General features: G+C 34.7%; 1 protein-coding gene across 15 annotated transcripts in view; it reads right to left on the reverse strand.

Moving 5' to 3' along the window:
* ROBO2 (roundabout guidance receptor 2) overlaps positions 1–23,317 on the reverse strand; it is a 908,846-nt gene that overhangs the window by 374,296 nt on the left and 511,233 nt on the right. Inside the window, exon 1 of one of the 15 annotated variants that reach the window (XM_039337225.1) lies at positions 1,304–2,306. The exons of the other annotated variants lie outside the window; for them this stretch is intronic. Coding sequence (XP_039193159.1) covers positions 1,304–1,358 — 55 coding nt within the window. The 5' untranslated portion in view covers positions 1,359–2,306. Of the gene's footprint in view, positions 1–1,303; positions 2,307–23,317 lie in introns of those variants that run through there. 15 annotated transcript variants of the gene reach the window in all.

Here is a 23,317-nt window from a genome sequence, read left to right on the forward strand (position 1 = left end):
AAAGAGGCATAGGTACTTATACTGTCCATAACTGCACACTATAATTGTAGGTGATATAATATAATCCTTTGTTTACAAGAAAATCTTATTGTTGACATAGATATCTTAAATGTTTTAGCACCAGTTTCCTGCTAGAACCAAGTTTGTTGCCACAATCTGTCCCTAATGCTAAACATCTCAGATTTGTGAATTAAAACAAAAATTAACTCAATTCTATATTTAAAAAATGCCTAGTGCCAAATAGGGCAGCAGCATTAAACCTGGCAACAGTACATGCCTTCTTACCAGGACTATTCAAATAAATACTTAGTATTAATGCTTATCATGTGAAATATATGCATAAATTCTAAAATTTGCAGGCTATAGTGGGACTGGGTGTGGGTATGTGTCTGTGTGAATCCATTCCAATCCCCATTTTTGTCAAAATTTTATTCCATGACACCCACTTCTCATCTATATGTATACAGTTACCATTTAAGACAATCTTTTCACTCAATTCTCTCCTTTCCAACACTGTAAATACAATCTGTTTAAATTCCCACATGACATCTTATAGATTTAGTAATCAGAATATTTTAGATTTACTTTAAGGATGCTAGGCAAGTTGAACAAAGGACAAAACCCCATTCAACGAACACTGGCTTTACAGCAGAGGAGACACCTACAGCACCTGTTCAAAAATCCCCATTGTCTTTTGAAGACTGAAAGCTGAGCTACTTTCTGTGGAGGAAGCTGGTTATAATATTCTTCTGCAATTCGAGGTTCTAGAGATATATCATTTTTATCCTTCCCTCCAAGTTTATATACTTTCTACTCAGCTTAAGACGTATTTATTTCATTACCTTTCAGCACATTCCACATGGTTTCTGAATTTCCATGCATGCATGGGCTACAGGCAGCAAACTCACAATCTCATCCTTCCCAATTTATTAAGTCCTCCTCTAGAACTGAAAGCACAATACTCTAATCAGTCATCTTTCCATTCTGAAAGTTCACCATGAGACAAAAATAGCAACAATCAATTTCTATTGATGACACCTACAAATGTAGCCAGGTTGCTCCTTTTCCATGCTTTTCATACTTAACATTCATAAAGTTTGAATGATTTCCGTGAGCACACCATAAAATCTTTTTTTTTTTTTTTTGCATTAGAACTACATCCTTATCTATTATTTTCTTCCGATGTTCTTACAAGACTATCAACACCACACTGGATTTGCAGCCTAAAATCCTGTTTTCTTTTTCCGTGGTCTCCTGCAAACCAGGCTGGAAAGGAATCCAGAGAAATGACAGCGAAACTTACCATCAACTTGAAAATGGACAACTCCGAAAAGCAGGACAGCCGTCAGCAGCCCCATTTTAGCATATTCAAAGGCAATCCAGTTCCAGGAAGAACCCGAGAAAAAGTAGCCGTCCCCAAAGTGAAAAACTTGGCTCCCCCCCCCCACTCCCTGGGAGCTACAGATATGTTCAAAAGCAGCGAAGAGGAAAAAGCTTGAATGGGACAGTTCCACCGCCGTGAAGATCAGCCGCGTGGGGGAGGGAAAAAATGTGAGGGGAGGCAATCTCCACCGCCCTGGCTTCCTTTCCGAAATTCCCACCAATCCAGCCGAGGCAAATAAATTGTTCAAGCGTGGCTAAGAGTCTCCGTTGCAGCCAAAAGGCAAGGATTTCTTGAGCAAAGGGAGACTTTGAAAAAAATATTTCTTTTCTTAGACAATCTCCCCCCTCCCTCAAAGTTCCTGGCACTCCGAAGAAAAGGCGGGGAATGAGGTCGAAAATCATGGGCTTAGCTTAAGTCTGCTGCTTCTCATTTTCCCTCTCCGAAATCATTTCAAGCTGCAGCCTTGGCTTCCTTTAACTTCCATAAGAGGAGGAAGGGCTGTACAAGATCTCCCCCTAGAACTCGCATGTAAAACAAAACCCTACGACGCCCACCTTCCCAGAGGCAGCAAACTGCTTTAAGAACTCCCAACGTGTCGCTGGGCTGGAAGAGGCGAAGAGTATTGGAGGCGGTTGTTGCTCTTGCCGCTGATGAGGAGCCGCTGCCTTTTGCGAAGGGAGAAGGTTCCCCGCTGGGAAGGAACCGAGCGAGGCGGCAAGCGCCAGGCGCAGCGGGGTTCTTGCGTCTGTAAGCAGCACACTCCAGTTGCAGCTTGCCCAGGCGGCTTTTCCACAGCCCCAGCTCGCCTTCCTCCTCTCCTGAGGTCGCTCAGCAGACCAGAGAGCGAGGGAAAGGGAAAAGGAAAAGGGAAAACAGCAGTTCCCCTTCTAATCAGAGAGGGAAGGGCTGGGCTGTGCACTAAACGACCGCGAAACACCACACCCACTCGCGGGTTCGCTCTGGGACCACGGTGGGAGGGAGAGAAAAAGACAAGTGAGATAGCGGAGAGATTAAGGCGAAGGCTGGAGCCTCTTTTTCTCTCTTCCCAACCCCTTTCCCTCTTTACCGGTGGCTATAGGTAGCATTACCATGATTGCTTGTGCTGCTTCTCGTTTAATGGGCAGGTAATTTTCTCACTGAGTGATTTCGTGCAAGTTGCTTGTCTAATTATTCATTTTTACTTGCCTTTTTTTCTCTCGCAGAGAGTCCTTTGGAAGAAAAAAAAGGTATTTTTTGATGGCTTCCCCCTCACAGGGAAAGGCAGGGAAATGGGCCAGGGCCACTGGTTAATTTTAAATCGGCAATTTAATAGGAAAATTAAAGGCATTTTGCAGAGGGGCTCTTCTGCCAAAGCTTTCAAGTATTTGCTAAAATAATCCTAACTTTTAAATTGTAAATATGTTTAGTTTGTATTCATTTCATCAATTTAACCATTTTTCAAAACCTTAATTTTTCCCAAAGGAACTATAAAAAAACAGAATAAAGTAAATAAAATGTCACTTTCAAAATGGTAGTTGTTAATACTAGTAAAATATTCAATTAAACACTTAACACCTTTCAGTTTGCTTTTTCCAAATTGTATAGGCAATGATAGGTAATCTCTGGTCTCAAGATCCAGGGTCCCAGTGCTGGATGTGACATTGTACTTGAAAACACATACTTTGATATTTGCCAGTTTTGGCAAATTGTCCTACCAATTTTGTTACTTTAATTTTTTAAATGATAGGTAGCAGATTGCAGAATCAATTTGAAAGACAACTGGCAAATATATTTTAACAAATGGGCCAGCATGGTATACAATTTGAGGTGCTTGACTGCCACCAGAGAGGCCAAGGTTCAAGTATTCAGGCACAGAAGTTCAATCTGGGTATCAGTACTGTAAGGCAGACCAGATCAAGAAAGGTTAAAATTACTTCTATTGGGATTGGAAAAAAATAAATGATCTTGCAACTCTGTAGTGTCCTTATACTTCAGTGAATCAGGGAGGTATCTGCCTGAGCTGTTTCCAGATATTATCTCATTCTGCACTTAAGGAATGTTTGCACCCTTTTTGCCTAGGTCCATGGTAGCGAAAATATGGCATGCGTGCCACAGGCGGCACGTGAAGTCATCTCAGGTGGCACGCGAGCCATTGCTGGGCCAAGCTGCTCCATCCTCCTCTCCGCACATGCGCAGTTTGGGAATAAGCGAGAGGCTATAAAACAGCGATTCTCATCCTGTGGGTTGGGACCCCATTTGGGGTCGAATGACCATTTCACGGGGGTCGCCAAACAACGCAGTCCGCCATTTTTTCCCCTTTTCCTTAGCTGTGCTACTCCCTTTTATTCTATTGGCTTTTGAAAGCCAATAGAATAGACTCTCTTGAATAGAATTATCCAGGCTGTCTCTGCCCTGCTGAGCCCGCCAAAAGTCCCATTCTGCAAACGGTGCTGCAAGTTGTCTGCAGCGAAGGCGAGCTGTCTGGAAGTTTCCACCCCTTCCTGCTGAGCAACTACTAAAAATGTAAGTAAAAGAGGGCCGGCAGGTGCAGGGAGGGTTGCTGGCGTGCATGGGGCCTGGTGGGTGCCTTACCTCCCTTGGGCTGGGCCAGCCGGTGGTCAGCCTGCTCTGTCTCTGCCACTTGCCAGCTACGCCTCGGCCAGCACAGGGGGCGGCACCACGCATGTGCAGCACTCCTGGGCAGGGAAAGTTCTTGACTTACGACCAGTTGGGTAGTCATCGACTTAGGACTGGTTGGGTAGTCTTCGACTTATGACCGGTTGGGGGTCACGGCATTAAAAAGGTTGAGAACCACTGCTATAAAAGGAGCAACTTTCTGCGGAAACAGCATTTGTTGCAGACAGCGAGCATGAATCGGAGCGGACAGCAAGCAAGCAAGCACAAGCTGACAGCTTGGTGGCCATGCCCACCTGGCACCCGGTGATGCGTAAGTGGGTTTTGGGTTGCAGTTTGGGCACTCAGTCTCTAAAAGATTAGTCACCACTGACCTAGGTAATAGTTCCTACATATTTCCATCAAGGTCTTTTTTTTTAATTTCTTTTACTGGATTATTTTGGGCCTGTATCTTAGCCAAAGCTACTTTGCAAGGTGGTTATTCTGGGGAAAATGGAAAAACAAAGTACTGAATACACCATGTAGAACTCCTAAGATAAATGCAAAATATAAATCCAATAAATAATAAAATAGGCTAAAACAAAGTTCTCATTTCAAATATAATATATCTGGCATCATCAGACACTGGAGGCATTCTTAATAAATAGTGGTTAGTCAATAGCATAGTGGTTTTTGGTTGTCTGGTGTATGGATATTGAATTATTTGTCACACTGACTACTGTAGCCATTTGTGAGTATGACAATAACAGTACCTCAAAATTCCAACATTTCTCAATAGGTTCTAAAGGCCAGGGATACTGTTCCATATATTACAGAGTTATAACTCATAATTGAAATATGGCCTGGAGCTTTTGAAAATTATCATGCAAAACCAACTTCTGCTTGAAAGATACTTTGAAAATGAACTAGAAACTAATTAACAACTAATAGAGCCAGCTTCCAGACTGGTTTTAAGGTTTACAAGAACACACTGGTAGTGAATTCAGCCTTAGGCTGATTTTACATGAGACAGATAAAATAAGGATTGTTTACAAAAATTCTCATGTTTCTATTATGCATTGCAGGGTATTTGCACACATTATACAGAAATTCATAATTCTTTAGTTATTTATGGGAAAATAAGGCATAGTGAACATATTAAGATAGCTTTTTAATAGTAAGATTGGGTTGTTCATTTTTGCTCAAGGCTTATTCATTTTTTTCCAGCATGTAGCAAATTTGCAAAAGTGAGTTAATTTTTTAAATTAGACTATATATATGAACATGTGCATATTTTCATTTAATTTAGAAATGAAAATGTTTTATATAGATCATTCCCTTTCTAAACAAAATATTAAATATAATTTTAAATGTTAACATATTTTAATTTTCAAAATAAGAAATGTGAGGAAAATGGGAATATGTAATGTGTCAGGCATGGTACTATGTATGATTTTTTTTCTAATATTAATTTTTGCTATGCTAGTACATTGAAACTGGAAGTAATTAATTAAATTGGTTATTGCTCATTGGTCACTGCTAGCAAAGCTAAGTGGATCTGACACTGTTTAAGAATATAAGTAGCTTCCAGTCATGAAGCTATGTTTCTTAAAATTTCTCCATTTAAACAAGTGTTTCCAGCTTTAAATCCTAAGATTGCACTTAAACCATGTTTCTGTCTTAAAATCATAGGCTGAGTCACTTAAACCAATATTATTGTTTGAAATCACTACCTCTGTGAACCATTCTTCGCAGAATAGAATCATAGATTTCTGGCAGTATATCACTACGTGTCATGAAATCACACTTTTCTGCAAGCTATGCCCATATTGTTTAAATTTAAGTTTTATATATTTAAAGAATCATCACTGACAAAACCAAGGACCGTGTTTCTTACTATCTTACATCTCATTTATGCACCAGTAGGACCAATATGCACCAGTAGCACCACCTTTATCTGAGGTGATTATGATCATCTTTGTTTCTGAATATTGTATATTTGTTCTACATTACAATGTCAATCCTAAATATTTGGTAAAGAATTTTGAGGGGAGGTACGAATAAAATGAGGTTAATACAAATGAATATGTCCAGAGAAATCTGGACATATAGTTTGTATAATTAGCATATATCACAAAGAACCTTCTCATTTTGAAATATAACTGTGTACAAATGTAACAAATTGTGGTACATATTCCTTAAACCATACTGTAGAAAAAGCAGAAAATCAGGTTTTTTTAAAAATATTTACAAAGTAATTGCAATTGCAAACTTTCATATACAGTACCAGAAATAAGCTGGTAGTATCTTTAAAAGTAAAAGTATATACAATTGCAGTGAAACAACCTAGCTATTTTGCTTATCTGTTTCCTTATTTTCTTATTTTCAGTGTTCTTATAATATACCAAATTAACACAAACATGACCATACAAGAGTTCTATATAGCATCCTATCAACAATTTCTGAATGACTTGCTCAACAGGCTTCATTTTAAACCTACCAAGTTCTTCAAGACTTTATTTAAGCATATTTAATCATCTTTAAAACCAGTTCAAACTTCCTAGACCAGAGATTTAATGGCTTCACATGGTGAAAAAATAGTGCAGCAATAAGGAGAAAAAAAAGTTTTCTCTTCAGTTTGTTTGAAAGAACATCGTGGAGACAAAATAGTAAATTATAAAAAGGGAAAAAAACATAATCAGCAAAGGCTAATTAAACTACAAAAAAAAATGAGTATTTAACTGGAAATAATCTACCTCAGTAAATAGGAGCAAGGGTTTTGAGGTAATATACATTTGCATATTTCTTGCAGCTTTAATACATAAAATGTAATTGAGACTATATATGATCATTAGTGGTATATGTTATTAACACTGATGATTAAACAGTGGGTTATATGCATACAGGTTTGTGAGCCAAAAAATCCATATTTGGTGGTGAATCTTTAGTTCCCCCTACTGGAATATAATAAGCAATGAACAGTTATATATCTCATCCTTGTGTTAAGACCTTTATTCTAAACTTAAATTGTTAACTGTCCATTTTTTCCTCAGATTTCAAAGATGCACTCAGCTACAAAAAAGGGCAGTAGGATCTAGTGAATAATGAACAAACTACTAAAAGTTAGAATAGTGAAATAAAGTTTTGCTTAACTTTTAGCCTATTGCAAATCATGCCATGTTTATGTGAAATTATTATGTACATACTGAAGTACTGCTAATAGTTTTTCAGCAGAACTAAATATATTTTTGTAAAAATAAATTAACTTAGTTAATTTTGTCTTGGTAAATGTATATATCTAAAATTATAAGACAATTTGTTATAATGTTTTCTATGTCAACACATTCTTTGTTCTGTAACTAGTAAAAAAAAAGTATTTTGCTACAGGGTTTCTCATGCTTTGTGATCGGGCAGCCCTATCAAATAAAACTGAAATTATTCTACATTCCATGAATGAAACTAATGATTTCATTGGGGGTTGAGTTCAGCAAGAAATATATAGCTTACTTTGGATAGCTATATGAAATAGAAGAACTTTATAAAATGAGAAAGATAAAGTATTGAAATACAGATACAGAATACATAATAACATAGATGGAAGGGAAATTGGTCCAACCTCCTGCTTAAGCAGCAGACCCTATACCATTGGCTCTCCAGTCTCTTCTTAAAAACATTCAGTGATGGAGCACCCACAAGTTCTGGAAGCAAGCCATTCCACTCACTGATTGTTCTCATTGTCAGAACATTTCTCCTTAATTCTAGGTTGGCTCTCTCTTTGATAAGCTTCCATCCATTACTTCTTGTCCTACCCTCAGATGCTTTAGAGAATAGGTTGTCCCCCTCTTCTCTACGATAGCCCCTCAGATATTTAAAGACTGCTGTCATGTCACTCCTTCCATAGACAAGCCAAAGACTGGATGCTTCTATAATATACTATAGCAGTACTATATATCATGTCAATGAGTTCTAGTTCTTCCTTAGGCACAAAAGCCATTGGTTGACCTAGAGCCAACCAAAATTTGTTTTCAAAGTTATGATAGCCACACATACACAAGTAGTCCTTGCAGTTTTCCTGGTGAAGTTTTCAAAACTCTTTTCTATAACCTTCTTCCTACAGCAATCACCAGGAATCGACACTGATTCGAAGGTACCAAATATCTATATCTAGATAGCACATTGTAGCTGTACTTTTAATATAAAATTATAATTTCAGAACATACTGTAGCTGGCTAATATCTATGAATTATAATATCTTATTTTTAGTTTATAATTAATAAAATTATTTTGAAAAACGTATAGACAAATGTAATTAGAGATATTGAAAGTGATCACAATAGCCTTCCTTTGTTTCTATTTCACTATAAAGGAGAACCATAAATCACCCATTTGACAGTGATAGATACATAAATAATGTAAAAATTGTAATGTAATTGTAAAATGTAATGTAAAAAATGTAAAATGTAACGTAATGTAAATGTAAAAAAGTAGTCGGTATTTTTCTTACATTTTTATATTTCTAAAGACTTATTAGATACTTTAAATTGTTGCTTATTTATAAAAGTGAAGGCAGTTAAATAGCAGTTGTATTTTTTTCAATATGCTTAAAGTTTCTGCTATTTGTAAAGAATATAAAAGATATTATATGCATATGAGACATCGGTACATAGTGGAAATTAATTAATTCATAAGTTAGTGCAATAGTGAGAAATAGTGCTTGTGAGATGAGTTGTAAACCTTTTGCAAGAATAAGAACCAAAGCAGAGGCCTTATGTTTCTGACTAAAATCTACAATATAAAATAAAGTTTGATGTTTTATTGGCTTTTACCTATAACAGTCAACTGCAGTATTCAAAATATTTATTTTGAATACTGATTTTATTTCAGACTGTGAGCTATTAAAATCTAAAAACAAACCATATTTGGTGTCTAAAACAAATTATCCTATATGCCTTTGTCTCAAATTCCAGTTGTGCCAATTTTAAATTCTCTGAATGAAATACATTTTGCAAGAGGCCAGACACATGGTATATTACTTTTACTTCATACAGCATATCCAAAGGCTTCTATTTATTTAATATTCTATTACTTCTTCAAGAAACTCAAGTTACAGTACATTTTCTCTTAATAGGCTAAAACATAGCAACAGGCCTAAAGTCACATACTAAGTTTCATGACTGGAATACTGGTTAGCTCTAAGCTTGTTTTATACAAGTGTTTTGGTTTTAGCTGGAAATTTTATGACTATTAAGACCTGAAATAAATGAAATCCTTCCTAAAGACAAAAACAAACATGAATATAACAGAAAGACTGGCCTTGTGAAATTATATACTTTGCATAGCATAATGCCTTATTTAATAATAGTCATACCTACTGTATATGTTGCTGTTATTTTTATAATTTGAAATTTTTCCATGGTAATAATATGTTGTCATAGTCTTGTTTCAAGAGGTTCCTGATTTATGGAAAGGTCAGCTCATATGTATTTGTTCTAGCAGTAGAATTGCAAATTTAATAGCATTAGATGCTTTTTCTAGCTCTACCAGTGGACTTATACTTCCATCATTGTATGGTATTTTCTTCCAGTGTGGTGCTGTCAACACTGTTGCCATCAGTTGTACATATCAGTGCATTATTAGAAATATTATTTGTAGAATTCATATATTAGTTTTGACTGAGGACAGTCTTGTATGCTTTCAACAAACAAATTACATTTTGCATTGTTTCATGCTTTCAGATTAGAATCGATGTGTTTCCCATACAATTTTTCATTGTCAATCTAATTCAGTTTTCCTCTAAAATTTCCATATAAATCTATGATTTATCCTATTAAAACTGTAATACTAAAATAATTGCAGTAATAGAATGCATTGTGCTTAAGGTCTACTACTTATTTTGCACACTAGAATTATTTATATTTAAAGAAAATGCTGAAAATGAAGAATCCTATTGCTATAAGTATCTGTATTAAAGGCTTTTTCAACAAAAGAATAAACTCACAAAAATTTCAGTACTATGAATCTATTGTCCTGTATTTTATATAACTGGAAAATTTGTGTACAGTAGATAAGAGTGTAGATGTAATGGAGATCATAAATGTGGCAGATGTTTCTGTACATAATGCTAGCTACTTAGTTGTGCTTTCAATGTAGGCTACACCTGCCTGTATTTAACACTGACACTATGTATTGAATTGTCTTTGAGGACTCTGCACAATCTGCACTTCAGTCCAATCTAGTCTGGTAGAACCCTGCTTCTATAGATTTGATGCTTCATAGCTGTTCTGGTAGGATTTCCCAATGTCTACCATTTCAGTTATCTATATCTATGGTATATTCCATGCAGGGTCTTGTCTTCCTCTACTTAATCTTCCTCCCATGTCTGCTGCTGCTTCAGGCATTCTCTCAGCAGCTCATCTTTTGAGTGCAATCTTACTGATGTAGTCCTGATGTTTTGAGTTTAGTCCAGGAGAATAGTTTTGATGCTCACCAGAATCCACCTGTCTTCTTCCTGGCTGTTGTACAGGGTCTGAATATTGGACTAGGGGTGGAAATCTTCACACATTATATGGAGCTTCCAGGTCTTCATACATCAGCAGCTTCCATGTCCTCCTTTCATCAGCTCGTTGTATTGGCAGGGCATCTGATGACTAGGACATAAATGTTGATGGTGTAGATCAGTGGTTCTCAACCTGTGGGTCGGGACCCCATTTGGGGTCAAACGACCATTTCACGGGGGTCGCCAAACAATGCAGTCCGCCATTTCCCCCCCCTTTTCCTTAGCTGTGCTACTCCTTTTTATTTTGTTGGCTTTTGAAAGCCAATAGAATAGACTCTCTTGAATAGAGTCTAATTCTATTGGCTTTCAAAAGCCAATAGGAATTGTCCAGGCTGTCTCTGCCCTGCTGAGCCCCCCAAAAATCCCCTTCTGCAAACGGTGCTGCACTAGTTGAGTAGTCCTCGACTTACGACCGGTTGAGTAGTCCTCGACTTACGACCGGTTGGGGGTCGCGGCATTAAAAAGATTGAGAACCACTGGTGTAGAGCTTATTCTTCCAAATGAGCTGACTCTTCAGTTTTATACTTTGATGGTAATTGGATGTTGCTGTCTTCCTTGTCTCTTCATAGTATACTTCTCCAGTCTATATAATCTTCCAATGTTAATCCATTTCTTTTGATTAGGTGGCTGCTGGGTTCAACCTTGTACAGTGGAGACAGTGTATCACCTTGGGATATGACGTACTTGAAAGCAATTTGTATAAAGTGTTTGAATAGATTTCCAGTATTGTCTTCCAAAATCCCATTGAGTTCTTGAGGAAGAACCTTAGTGTCTATTGATTTTGTATAGTACCAGGCATCTAGAGATCATAGTTCTGTGCAGCATTGCATTATAGGCTTTGAATAATGTTTTCCTGTAGTCAATCCAGATAGTACTCAGAATGGTCTGTTTAGAACTTGAGTCTTGGATGATGTCTCTAGTTAAGAGTAATTTGCCCATTTTATGAGCTTTTTTGCCACAGTTGTTAAGTAAACCACTGCAGTTATTAAGTTAGTATCTTAATTTTTAAATGAATCTTGACTTCCCCATTGATATTGTTTATCAAAAGATTACAAAACACGATTACATGATGCTGGGACTGCATTTGAATTTTGATTATGTGACCATGGGATGCTTGCAATGGTCATAAGTGTGAAAAATGATCATAAGTCTTTTCTCATTATCATTGTAACTTTGAATAGTCACTAAATGAACTGCTGTAAGTTGAGGACTACCTATATATTCCTATATTTTCAGAAATAATACATTTGTATTATTTTGAAAAGTACAAGAATATGTTGCTTTCTAAGGCATTCACATGACTTATTAACTATATTTTATATACAAGCTATAATAAGAAACAAAAGTATTTTGTACAAAAAATAAATCTTATAAAAAAAGATTTTAGAGACGTTTCTCAGTACTTTTGACCTAGTTTCATCAAAGTGGAAACTAAGGTCCTTATAGTTTCTTTTTCATCAATCTCCTGAAGGAATAGGACTGAAATAATTGTAACTGACAAATAAAGGAAAAGCAGCAAAGCAACCAAAGTCCAGGTTCACATATGGCATTACTTTTATGATCATGCAGTGTAGAAAAGCAGGGCTGATATTTATTTATTAAGCCCAATTTACTCAAGGTGACTCTGGGTGGCTTACAATGAAATAAAAAAAGATAAAGATTTCCCCTTCCAGTCACGTCCAATTCTAGTGAGCAGTGCTCATCTCCATTTGCTAGCCAAGGGAGCCAGTGTTGTCCAAAAACACTTTATGGTTATATGGTCGCTATGACTAATCGCTGAGGTACACAGAATACTGTTAGATGGCTACCTAATTATCAGAGTATAAAAATATACTTGCACCTGCCTGAATCTGGCAAGTACACTATGGTCATGAGTACAACATATTCCCTGAGAAGTGGTATACTTAATAATTCTGTTCTTATACTGGTATATTTAATGATAATCTGAAGCTCTTTCACTCATGATCATGGATAATATGAAGACAGCATCTGGGATTAAGAGGTAAAACAGTGTCACCACTTCAAATGGGTTGGGGTTAGGGTTGCCTTGGAATGCTGCCTTGGAATACAAGTGAAAACCATGCTTTCGGTTCCGTTTACCTTCTGCTGTATTTTTCACTGCATTGTTTATTGGGTAGTATTCAGCAAATATAATGCCTTTGTAAAACCACACTTGGAATACTGTATCCAATTTGGGTTGCCACAATATAAAAAAGATGCTGAGATCCTGGAAAGATTGCAGAGAAGAGCAACAAAGATGATTATGGGATGAACACTAAAACATGAAGAATGATTGTAGGAATTGGATATGTCTAATCTTGTGAGAAAAAAGGACTAGGAGTGACACAATAGCAGTGTTCTCATTTGAAGGGCTGCCACAAAGAAGCGTGGATCAGCCTATTTTCCAAAGTACCAGAAGGCAGGACAAAAAGCAATGTATGGAAACTAATCAAGGAGACTATCAGCCTAGAACTAAGGTGGTTGGACTAGAAGACCTCCAAGGTCCCTTCCAACTATGTTATTCTGTAATATACAAGAATAAATAAAAGAATAAAGCATTGTATTATGTTAAAACAACATTAAAAATCTGAAACAAAGAGTAAGGTAATGGGGGAGGGGTGAATAAAGAAATAAAACCATAACATTAATTATAGGTGAAGTTCTAAAGTTAGATATAGAGTCTAAAAGACAATGAATTAACAATATAGAAATTAAGTAATACTGTAAACCCTAATGATCTAAAATATTAATGATAAGGTACAGCTAATGATTTATTCATATATGGCTGAGGATTAATGAAACAGACATAAACATAATACTCATGTAAATCAAAAGTCAATTGTTTGTGTACATTCACACCTGCTATGTAGAACTTTACTGCATTGTATATAATAATTTACTTTCTTATCTGATAGGAGGTAATGAACTTAATATTTCTTGGAAAGGCCAGGGGCATATAAAAACAATAATAAATAAGATTTTTTCGGGTATCATAATAAAAAGAACAGTGCAAAGTACATGGAAGATGGGGTCAACTGAACAATTGCCACAAAGACTGGTTCAACTAGTTACAAGAATTTTATTAATTCTCCCATATAAAAATGCTGAAGGCAAACCATTATATCTAGCTCTGAAGAAAAGCCTTTGTTGAAATACAGGGACATGTATGTAGATAAATTTGCTGGTTTCCAGTTAGAGTGATTAAACCATAGTGCACTTGGATAGATTTTGGAATGCTGCCACTCTTCTTCTGTTATTTAGTATTTAAGGACCTTTCTTGGATAATTTGAGAAAATTTGAGAAGATGTGAAACATAAAGAAGAGCCTTAACATTTATTAAGAATTGTTTGGATCCAAATAGACGGAACTATATCAGCTAAAAGAAATGGGACCAACCTAACTGGGAAAGAATGGAATTTACATCAATAATTGAAAATTAATAATCAGACATTTATCTCAATAACCCTCTGGCTAATTTAGCATCAGAATTAGATATGAATATTGGAGCTTGAAAATTTATAAAATTTTCACCAGCCTATAGTTTGGGTAAGAGAACAGAACTTGTAGTATCTCAAATTTTCTGTCACTAGCTTGTACAAAACAGTCCGAGAAATTTGGGGAAAGTGTAAAGAAAGTGCAGATATTGTGAACCGATGGACTTCACAGACTTTTTTGCCCATTTCCTGCATGAGTTCATCGCTGACTACAGATGGATGGCCACTTCTTGCCTTATCGTGCACATCAGTTTGCCCATCTTTAAACATGCAACACTATTGATGTACGACACTCTCACTCATCACATTTGGTCCATAAACATTACACAGTTTGCAATGAATCGCAACTGTCGAAAGTTTTTTCACACATAGAATCATATTACTACACGCACTTCACATTTCAAGGAATTTTCTATGGCAGGGTTCATTTTCAATTGCTCTAGCAGATGAGTCAGCTGCAACACAACCTTCCCTTTCACTCCTCACTGCCTACTAAACTACTGTGCACAGCTCCATAGGAGGGTGTCGCTATCCCCACCTATTTCTTGCACATGCTCAAATGGAGGTTTGTTTCCGAATTGCCCTTGTATATATCATTTTCTTCCTAAAATCTTTGTGTAATTTCTGGATTAGGAATAGTCACCATATCTTTTGTTTTTCCCATAGAAACAGTCTCTTCTTCAGTTGCATATCTTGATAATATGATAAGGAATGACTAGATCAGTGGTTCTCAACCTTTTTAATGCCTCGACCCCCAACTGGTCGTAAGTCGAGGACTACTCAACCGGTCGTAAGTCAAGGACTACTCAACTGGTGCAGCACCATTTGCAGAATGGGACTTTTGGCGGGCTCAGTGGGGCAGAGACAATTCCTATTGGCTTTTGAAAGCCAATAGAATTAGACTCTATTCAAGAGAGTCTATTCTATTGGCTTTCAAAAGCCAATAGAATAAAAGGGAGTAGCACAGCTAAGGAAAAGGGGAAAAAAATGGCGGACTGTGTTGTTTGGCGACCCCCGTGAAATGGTCATTCGACCCCAAATGGGGTCCCGACCCACAGGTTGAGAACCGCTGGGCTAGATCTAAACTCTGTTATTTGTAGATATTCTTGGAATTGCCAGTCTTAATGGTATGTATAAATGTTGCTGGAATACTATCGGCAATGATTATTTGGATCATCCTTAACCCTTTTTCCTGAAAATTGGAATAATTATTGCCATTTCACAACCTGGGAGGATATTTCCAGACTGAACAATATATGAGAAAATTGTGGCCAAAATAAGAACCCACCAATTAATATGAGTTTTCAGCTTTTCAGGCAAAATATGATCACAGGCAGGACCTTTAGTTGGCTTACGTTTCCAAAAAGCTTTTTCATTTCAAACATCAAAACTGGGGGCCAATCTGGAGGAATTTCATCATTTAATGAATGATCTGTTCCTAACTTGCTATTTTAGGTCTTTCAACGGTGCACTCATAGAAACTGTAACTGAGTCTATCCACCTTGCTGTTGGTTGGCCTCTTCTTTTCTTCCACCTTTCTCTTAAATATTTAGAAACCATATGGATAGAAAAGATAAAATGATTCTTTCATTGAGGCTTCTCTAAATTTTCAAAAGTGATTTCATTTTAGTTCTAGTAATCATGAAATTAGTATTTTTGCAGGGCCTTGTAGATACAATTTGTTAGAATTAACTAGAACACTTTCAGCAGCCTCAATTTTTGGTCAAACCATCCTTTTGATCTCTATTTAAAACTTGACTTGAACTGCATCTCTTCGACAATATGTTTCTGGAGATTCAGAATGAGACAGATATAACTTTCAAATAACTGGGGCTTGTCCTTATATTTGTCATCTTTTTATGATTCCTCTTCATATAGATTATGGAAAAGAAAACATATCAGTCTTCATTCCACTTAACATGGAAAGTTTGTGCCTGTGTTTCTATACATGTAAAAGAAAGATAATCTCTTCTTGTAGAGCTACTGAGGTTATTTTTATTAAACCTCTTTAAGTCTGTCTAAAGAGATGTCTTATACAGTTAGTTTAGTAACCATGTACATCGAGTACCACTAAAACTCACATTTCTTGTAGAAAAAAATACATATTAAAAATCAGATTAAAAATTTATAGAAGAATCTCCTGCTGTTGAATGCCATCCTTCTATGTTCCATCTGGATAAGGAGAGTAGATTTGGTGTTGCTAAACGTCAATTAATTTGACCTGGGCACATTATTGTATGATCAGAAGCTGTACATGTTGAAATCATCTAATTTAACTGAAAGAGGATTCCAGCACTAGATAAAACTAATATCTAGCTTATCTAAAGAAAGAAAAAAATCAAAATAAAGCAGTGAGCTGCCAGGACTCATCTTTTTTTCAAATTATTTTATTTTTTAACAATCCTATTGAATCTATGAATAGATATCCTTGAAACATAGTGTTCGAGAAAAGGCTAAGCAAAATGTTCCATTCATTTCAGTCTAAGAGATTATTAGTAATTTTTAAACAACAAAATCAAGTGAAGCAGGCTGTCGTATGGGTGCTTAAGAAAATATATTTGAGTACCATATTGTTTCTTATTATCTCTTCACCTTGGGAAATCCAATGCTGTTTTTCATTTTCAACTTCTTGCGGGAAAAAAATGATCTCACAAAGTTGGAATTATTGATTGAACTTTTTAGTCCCACCCAATCTGCCATTACCACCGCAGCCATGCCCACCACAGCCATGCTCACACCCACCCAATGGGCCATGCCCACCCGGCACCCGATGATGCATAAGTGAGTTTTGGGTTGCAGTTTTGGCACTCAGTCTCTAAAAGGTTTGCCATCATTGGTATATGCTTTCTTTAACACAGTTTTCCACTGTTTCTGTCAACTTTTCACAGACTCCATACCTTACCTGGCACAATTGTTACATCATACTGAGTCATCCAAATGCTGTTTTCTCTGTTGTTTCTCTTTCTTTCTCCCCTTCAAATTATTTGTCTTGTATTTTATGCAAATCAGTTCTAGTTGAGTTCCTAATATAGTATATAAATTTCAGCCATCTGTCTTTATGGCAATCTTTGTAAGCAAATATCCTTGTATCCTGATTTGGGTTTTCTGAAATATGTTGCAGTTTTAGATTAAAGATCTTGATATACTTTACTCACATATAGATGTGAGTATATGTGAGTATATGTATAGATACCAACTATATTTCCATTAAGGACATGCTGTAACAATATTCTGATAGTAAAGCCTGTAACATCTACTCATGAATTTGGCTTTGGGATTGAATTAGCAAAGGTTGTTATTTGAATTTCTCTCCAAATGAGGATATTTTGGTTAGCAGAATTCATGTCTTTGTTTTATACAACCGTTAGCTGTAGAGTTTCTGCTTATATCTTTTTGAACAATGACCATTCAATTAATACATTAAAAATATCATTTAAATGATTAACTTATGTTTTTTCATATGATGTATAATAATAAAATCTATATACCTTACTAACAATACAAAACAGTTACAATAGGCTTGTATATACAACTCATTTGCCATAATTCTCTTTCTTTGGTGTCATACTACACATGTTAAGCATAAAATGATAGCATTGTCACAAAAAATAATTAATCACTTACTAGCAGAAAAATCAAACTCATATACAAACATGACAAGATTACGTTTTTGCTGTGTTCTATACATTTAAGTTATACCTATTTGTATGAAAAACTGGAAAAGTGAATAGAAGGAAAAAGGGGATGCTACAGTATGTATATACTGTACGTACATATATGGTATAATACACAGACATACACACACTCTGTCTGTCTGTCTGTCTGTCTGTCTGTCTATCTATCTACCTATCTATTTGTCTATCATCTATGTGTATACATTCATACATACTGTATATACATACACAGGAGAACTAACTGAACATTTGCTGGTATAAAATAAGAAAACCATTGTGTTGTAGTTAGGATGCATGAAGCATATTTCTAACTGACATCATTTTAAGTTGGTTGCACAGTTCTGGTAAAGTTAAAGGCCACTAGAAAATTGTTTTTTTATAACAGAAAGTGAAAAATCCAATTAAATTCAAAGCTGCAATCTATAAATTATATCCAAGTGCCAGATGTTTGAGTATTTCTTCTTTCCATATATTGTTACTATCAATATAAAATTGTTGCCTGTACTGATGGGGGAATAAACATTTAATCTGAAAAGTGGACAACATGATACCTACAATAGGTGGGATGTAGCAATTATGTAGCATCAACCTATTAATAAGAAATCTGATTTGCAGATTTTGCTTTTGTTCTGGACATTTATGCAAATATAGGTATCCATAGTTAAGTTAGCTATTCAAAGTCAAGCTGAATTAGATCAAGACACAATTTTTGTTGTTTATATTCATTGGTTCTTTGCTTTGATCAATTTATTTTTATGAAGCAATGTGCTATTGTGGAAAAAAAATGAATGATTTACAGAAGCCAATTTATGTTACCAAATAACTAAGATATATTGATATATTTTGTTTATCTTTGACTAATAGTATTTGATTCTCTGTATGTAATCCGATCCCGTATTATAGCAGAAGAAACTTATGTGCTAAATTTCTTTCATCAGTAGAGATCACAGAAAATATATATGCATATTCACATGAAATGTATATGTAGGTAAATATATACATAAACATAGTTCAGAGATATGTCAATGTGGAGGGGAAAAACCTGTGGTGATATTTCTAGGCCTCTATTTCTTAAGGAAAAAGGTCTTTGAATAAAAGTGAAGTTAGCAGTAACTAACCCAACTAACTTGATCAAGATTAAACAGAGGGGAAGTAAATAAAGTTAAATGAAGGTCCACTCCTTTACAATGTATGAAAATGTGACACTGATATAAATACCTAAGGGACAGGGCTTTGATTGTACTGGCACAACTACTATCTTGACATTTTTGACCCATACTCAGCAGATGCCATTGTCAATCATGTTTTGTGTAGTAGCCTTAGAATAGAAAAAATAGTAGTGAGAATTATCTACTGACACTAAGTAACATAGTGTGCAGATTACAATTTTTGAAACCAAAAGATTATTTTTGCCCCCATAAAGCTTTGTGATTACTATAAATGGATACAAATACTATGGGAAAACATTAATCTGACTTTAGCGTAGATTCCATTAAAAGATATTTTCCTATTGACTAATCATGTGATCATTTTAGTGGCAAAATTAAGAATTGCTGCATATTTTCTTTTCTGATAAATCTGTTACTTTGCTGATAAGATTTAAAGAAATCTGAACTTAAAATAGTAACAAAGCTAATAATTGAATTGTCATATAAATGAAACAATAGGTAAGAGTCTGTGTTTAATCATCACCAGTGTGTGTTAAACATTGTAGGAAAAGAATTTTTTTTCTTGAAATAAGAGTCACTGACCTAGATCATTGTCTACATTGTCAACAAAACAATGTGGAAAGCTTGATAATAGTACTTGCCCGTGTAAATGTAAAAACTGTTCCACCCTTTTATCTGTATGTTTTCCACTCTTACTGCTATCTGAACATCTGATTAGAACTTTGAAAATAAGTTGACTGTGTAATTAGAGGCACACAATTCCCATACCAAGGTTAATGTGTCTCAAACATGGAAGATGAAAATCTGGGAAATTCATTTTTTCTGTAATTAAATAATGTTAAGCCATTCTAGTGCTTATGAACAATGTATTGTTAATAAGATTTCTACAGAATCAGCAGTTGTAGCAGCTTATTAAGAGAACAGCAACTTAGAATATTAACTGCCATAACTCATGCTTCCTTCAAAATTAGATGCTATTATTTGAATGCAGTATTTTTCCATTTTTGTACTTCTATACTGAATTATATACTGAACAAATTTCATCTGTAATTGTAAAACCTGAGAAAAAAAGTTTGTATAAATAGCAAAGTTTTCAGATTTGGAGAAGATGATAAGCATTTGTATTATTTTTATGTATGGTATTCTTAATGTGCATAGAAAATATTGCATTGCCGTATTTTTTTACAATGTAGCATAATGCACTGATACTTTAAGATTTCTTTTAATAAATAGAGGAGAGTGACAAATATATTTCAAAAAATGGCTAAAATAACAGAAAAAAAATGAATTTACTTTTCCATTCATTATAATCTTCATAATAATTTCCAGTTAAAATGCTTTGAATCACATTCTAGGATTCAAATCTATACATATTAATCTGGACAGAGTTATTCATCATCATTTCTGAAAATATATAAATAAGTTTAATTTGTAAATCTTTTAGCACATTGGCAAAAACATTCAATCTGTTCAACTCTATGTAAATCTAAAGATATAAAATTAAAATTAAAGTGAGATATGAAAATGCTCTTATCAATTTTCAAAGTCAAATAGTAGAAAATCTCAATTAATCTATATATTTTTTTTCAAATCTAACCAGTTATATTTCTTTTGGGGTCTTTAATATTCTGAATATGATATCTATATCAATCTTTTCAGGCGTCCATTTTATAATATAATACAAGAAGAAGAATGGGTTCCAACATGTCTAGGGTATCTTTAGTAATATTGTCTTGTTGATTTCATTGGGTCTGCATTATGCACTGGATCTATATTATGCATATTGAAATGGAAAACCAAATCAGAGATTGAATTTCCTGTTCATAGTGTAGAAAAATTACCTGCTCATTGTCTGCCCTTAATGCAACCAAAGGATAAAAGCTTCAGAAAAAAATACTGAACTACATTTATTGAATACATAGGTGTTCAGTTATAGATCAGATAGTAATTTTCTGAAAAATATTTTGAGAATAAGATGCTCCATTTGCATTTGTGTATTAATACATGTATGTATATAAATATATTCTGATAAATAGAAAGCAAGATCCTTTCATTTGTTTTCTAAATCTTATTTCTCTAATATTAAAATATTTAAAAGGATAAGAATTGACTGACTTTTATTGAAGCCTTCTTAACCTACCCTCCAAAAAGAAGATCCAGGATATCTTGAAGAAACAAGTTTTCATAAACAAAATTACCCTAGATCATGATGCTTATTAACAAATGTGGAAAACTACAAATATGTCCTTTTGAACAAAATACGAAAGCATGATTTTATGAAGTATGTTGTTTGTATGTTTGTGTGTATAAAATCACAAATGGATAATTTATAGTATATTATCCATGTTGTCCAATTAGATTGGCTGAAACATAACATGCAAGACCCACTTTGGTGTACTGATTAAAAGCGCTGGGTTAAAAAAACCGAAGAATGTACTTGTTTGTGTGCGTAAGGCAAAAATTCAGATGGGTAATTTTAGGCTATTCACTTTCTTTCAATCTTAGGAAGAAGGCATAGGAAATCACTTTTGACAATCTTGCCCAGAAAGCTTCATCAACTCTTCCACCCAATCCTAGGACTCAGGATAACTTAAAGGCACATATAAAATGCATGCTTTCAGTACTTGTTTTATTGGTAATCAAATGGAACTAAATCTTTGTGCACAATGTCTATTTTTCCTTCTTTTTAAAGTGTGTTACATTCTATGGTCAAAATAACTTAAACAGTATCTTAGCCACCACTGCCACACCAATTGTGAAGTTGTAACAAAGTGGTAATTTCAAAGACCTCAGATAACCTGAATATCTGAAATAAAATATATCCAATTTATGCATTGAAATATCAGGTAAATAAATATTTAAAAATAATTATTACTTCATATTAAAGTTTGCACTACCTGTCACTAAAATCTATGAATACATATAAAGTACCCAAGAGACTTTCCTAAAGAACAATCCTTGTCATGCAATTTTTCGGGTTGTATTTCTCACACAGCCTGTAATAATAGAGTTGATTTCTGAACATTATCTGTACCTGGAATAATGCTATTAAAATTTAAAACGGGTTGGAAGCTAAGATGAAAGAGATTTTGCTCTGAGAAGGTTTTTTTTTAAAAAAAGTGGAAAATCTCAAGCATATTATATATAGGATTTTATTCATATTTTTTCTCCCTGGCTGTCAGGAACATTCACTTTTCTCTCTGAATTGCTATTGTAAAACTTCTAAAGTAAAAGCAGCTTAGCATGCTAAAATCATACATGTATTTATTTGGTGAATAGTGATATAAACCATTTAAAAATCTATTTAATATCAAAGACCAGTATGAATAATTTCATATGCTCAAGATTTTCCACTGGATTTTCTAGTTTTTTCAAACAGAAAACTGTTCAAAGCATTTTATACAAATTGATGTTCTGTTCTTTAAAAGAGAAAAAAGGAGAAATGCATTCACGCTTGGAAATTCTAAAATAAATCTTCGGATTCTGAACACTGTATATTGGACTGGAAATGTGACAAACTAAAGCACTATTATCAAAGATGACTTTACAATAATAAATAGACAACAATTTGCAGTTCTTTAGATCCGTCATGCCATCACTCTGCTGAACACTGAATTCTTACAGTACGGTGTAACGTCTACGTACATTTACCCATGTTGTATGGCTGTAGCATTATTATTATCCTTCTTATCTTCTTTACTACCCTGTCTTATTGGTATTATTATTATTACCGGTATGATTATTGTTACTCTTGCTTTACGTGTACACTGAGAGCTTCTGCACTGGAGACAAATTCCTTGTGCATTTAATCACACTGGGCCAAATAAAGTATTCTGTTCTGTTCTGTTCTTGTCATTCATGTAAAAAATTGTTCAACATCTAAGGAGAAACACAGATTCTGTTTTTAGTCTACCTACTGAGCTAATGTCTTATACTGATGGCAAAAGCAACCAGAGCACTATCCCTAGGTTATTTTTAAAGAACAGTGAAATAATTGTGTCTCAGCAAGAGAGGAATAAAGTCCTAATAACAATACTACATCACAAAAGGCAATGGCACAACATCCACAGCAAAAATACCACTTATTCATCTAAAATAGCTTGGTGATGAAAGAAAGAAGAGTATAGGATTCCATACCAAATAAGTTTATCCTGAAAACAGGCAATAAATCATTAAAAGATTGCTGACAAAAATTTATGCCTATTAATAAAAATTGTTAGTTGAAAAAGGAACTATCAGATCTCTGACTTTTTGCCATTATAGATTAACAGGATTCTTCTCCTATAATGATGTCAAAGCAAGGCAACCTTGTAATTATACCATTATAAATTGCCCCAATTGTTGCTCTTGAATATGATTTGTAATTGCGATTAACTAATTTATATTTCATAATTCAGATGTACATTGTAATTTACTAATTCTTTCACAAGCTATTTCAGTTAATAGGT

This window comes from Crotalus tigris, unplaced genomic scaffold (assembly GCF_016545835.1).
Source record: "Crotalus tigris isolate CLP2741 ecotype Arizona unplaced genomic scaffold, ASM1654583v1 scf7180000017672.2133156, whole genome shotgun sequence".
Classification (NCBI taxonomy): domain Eukaryota; kingdom Metazoa; phylum Chordata; class Lepidosauria; order Squamata; family Viperidae; genus Crotalus; species Crotalus tigris.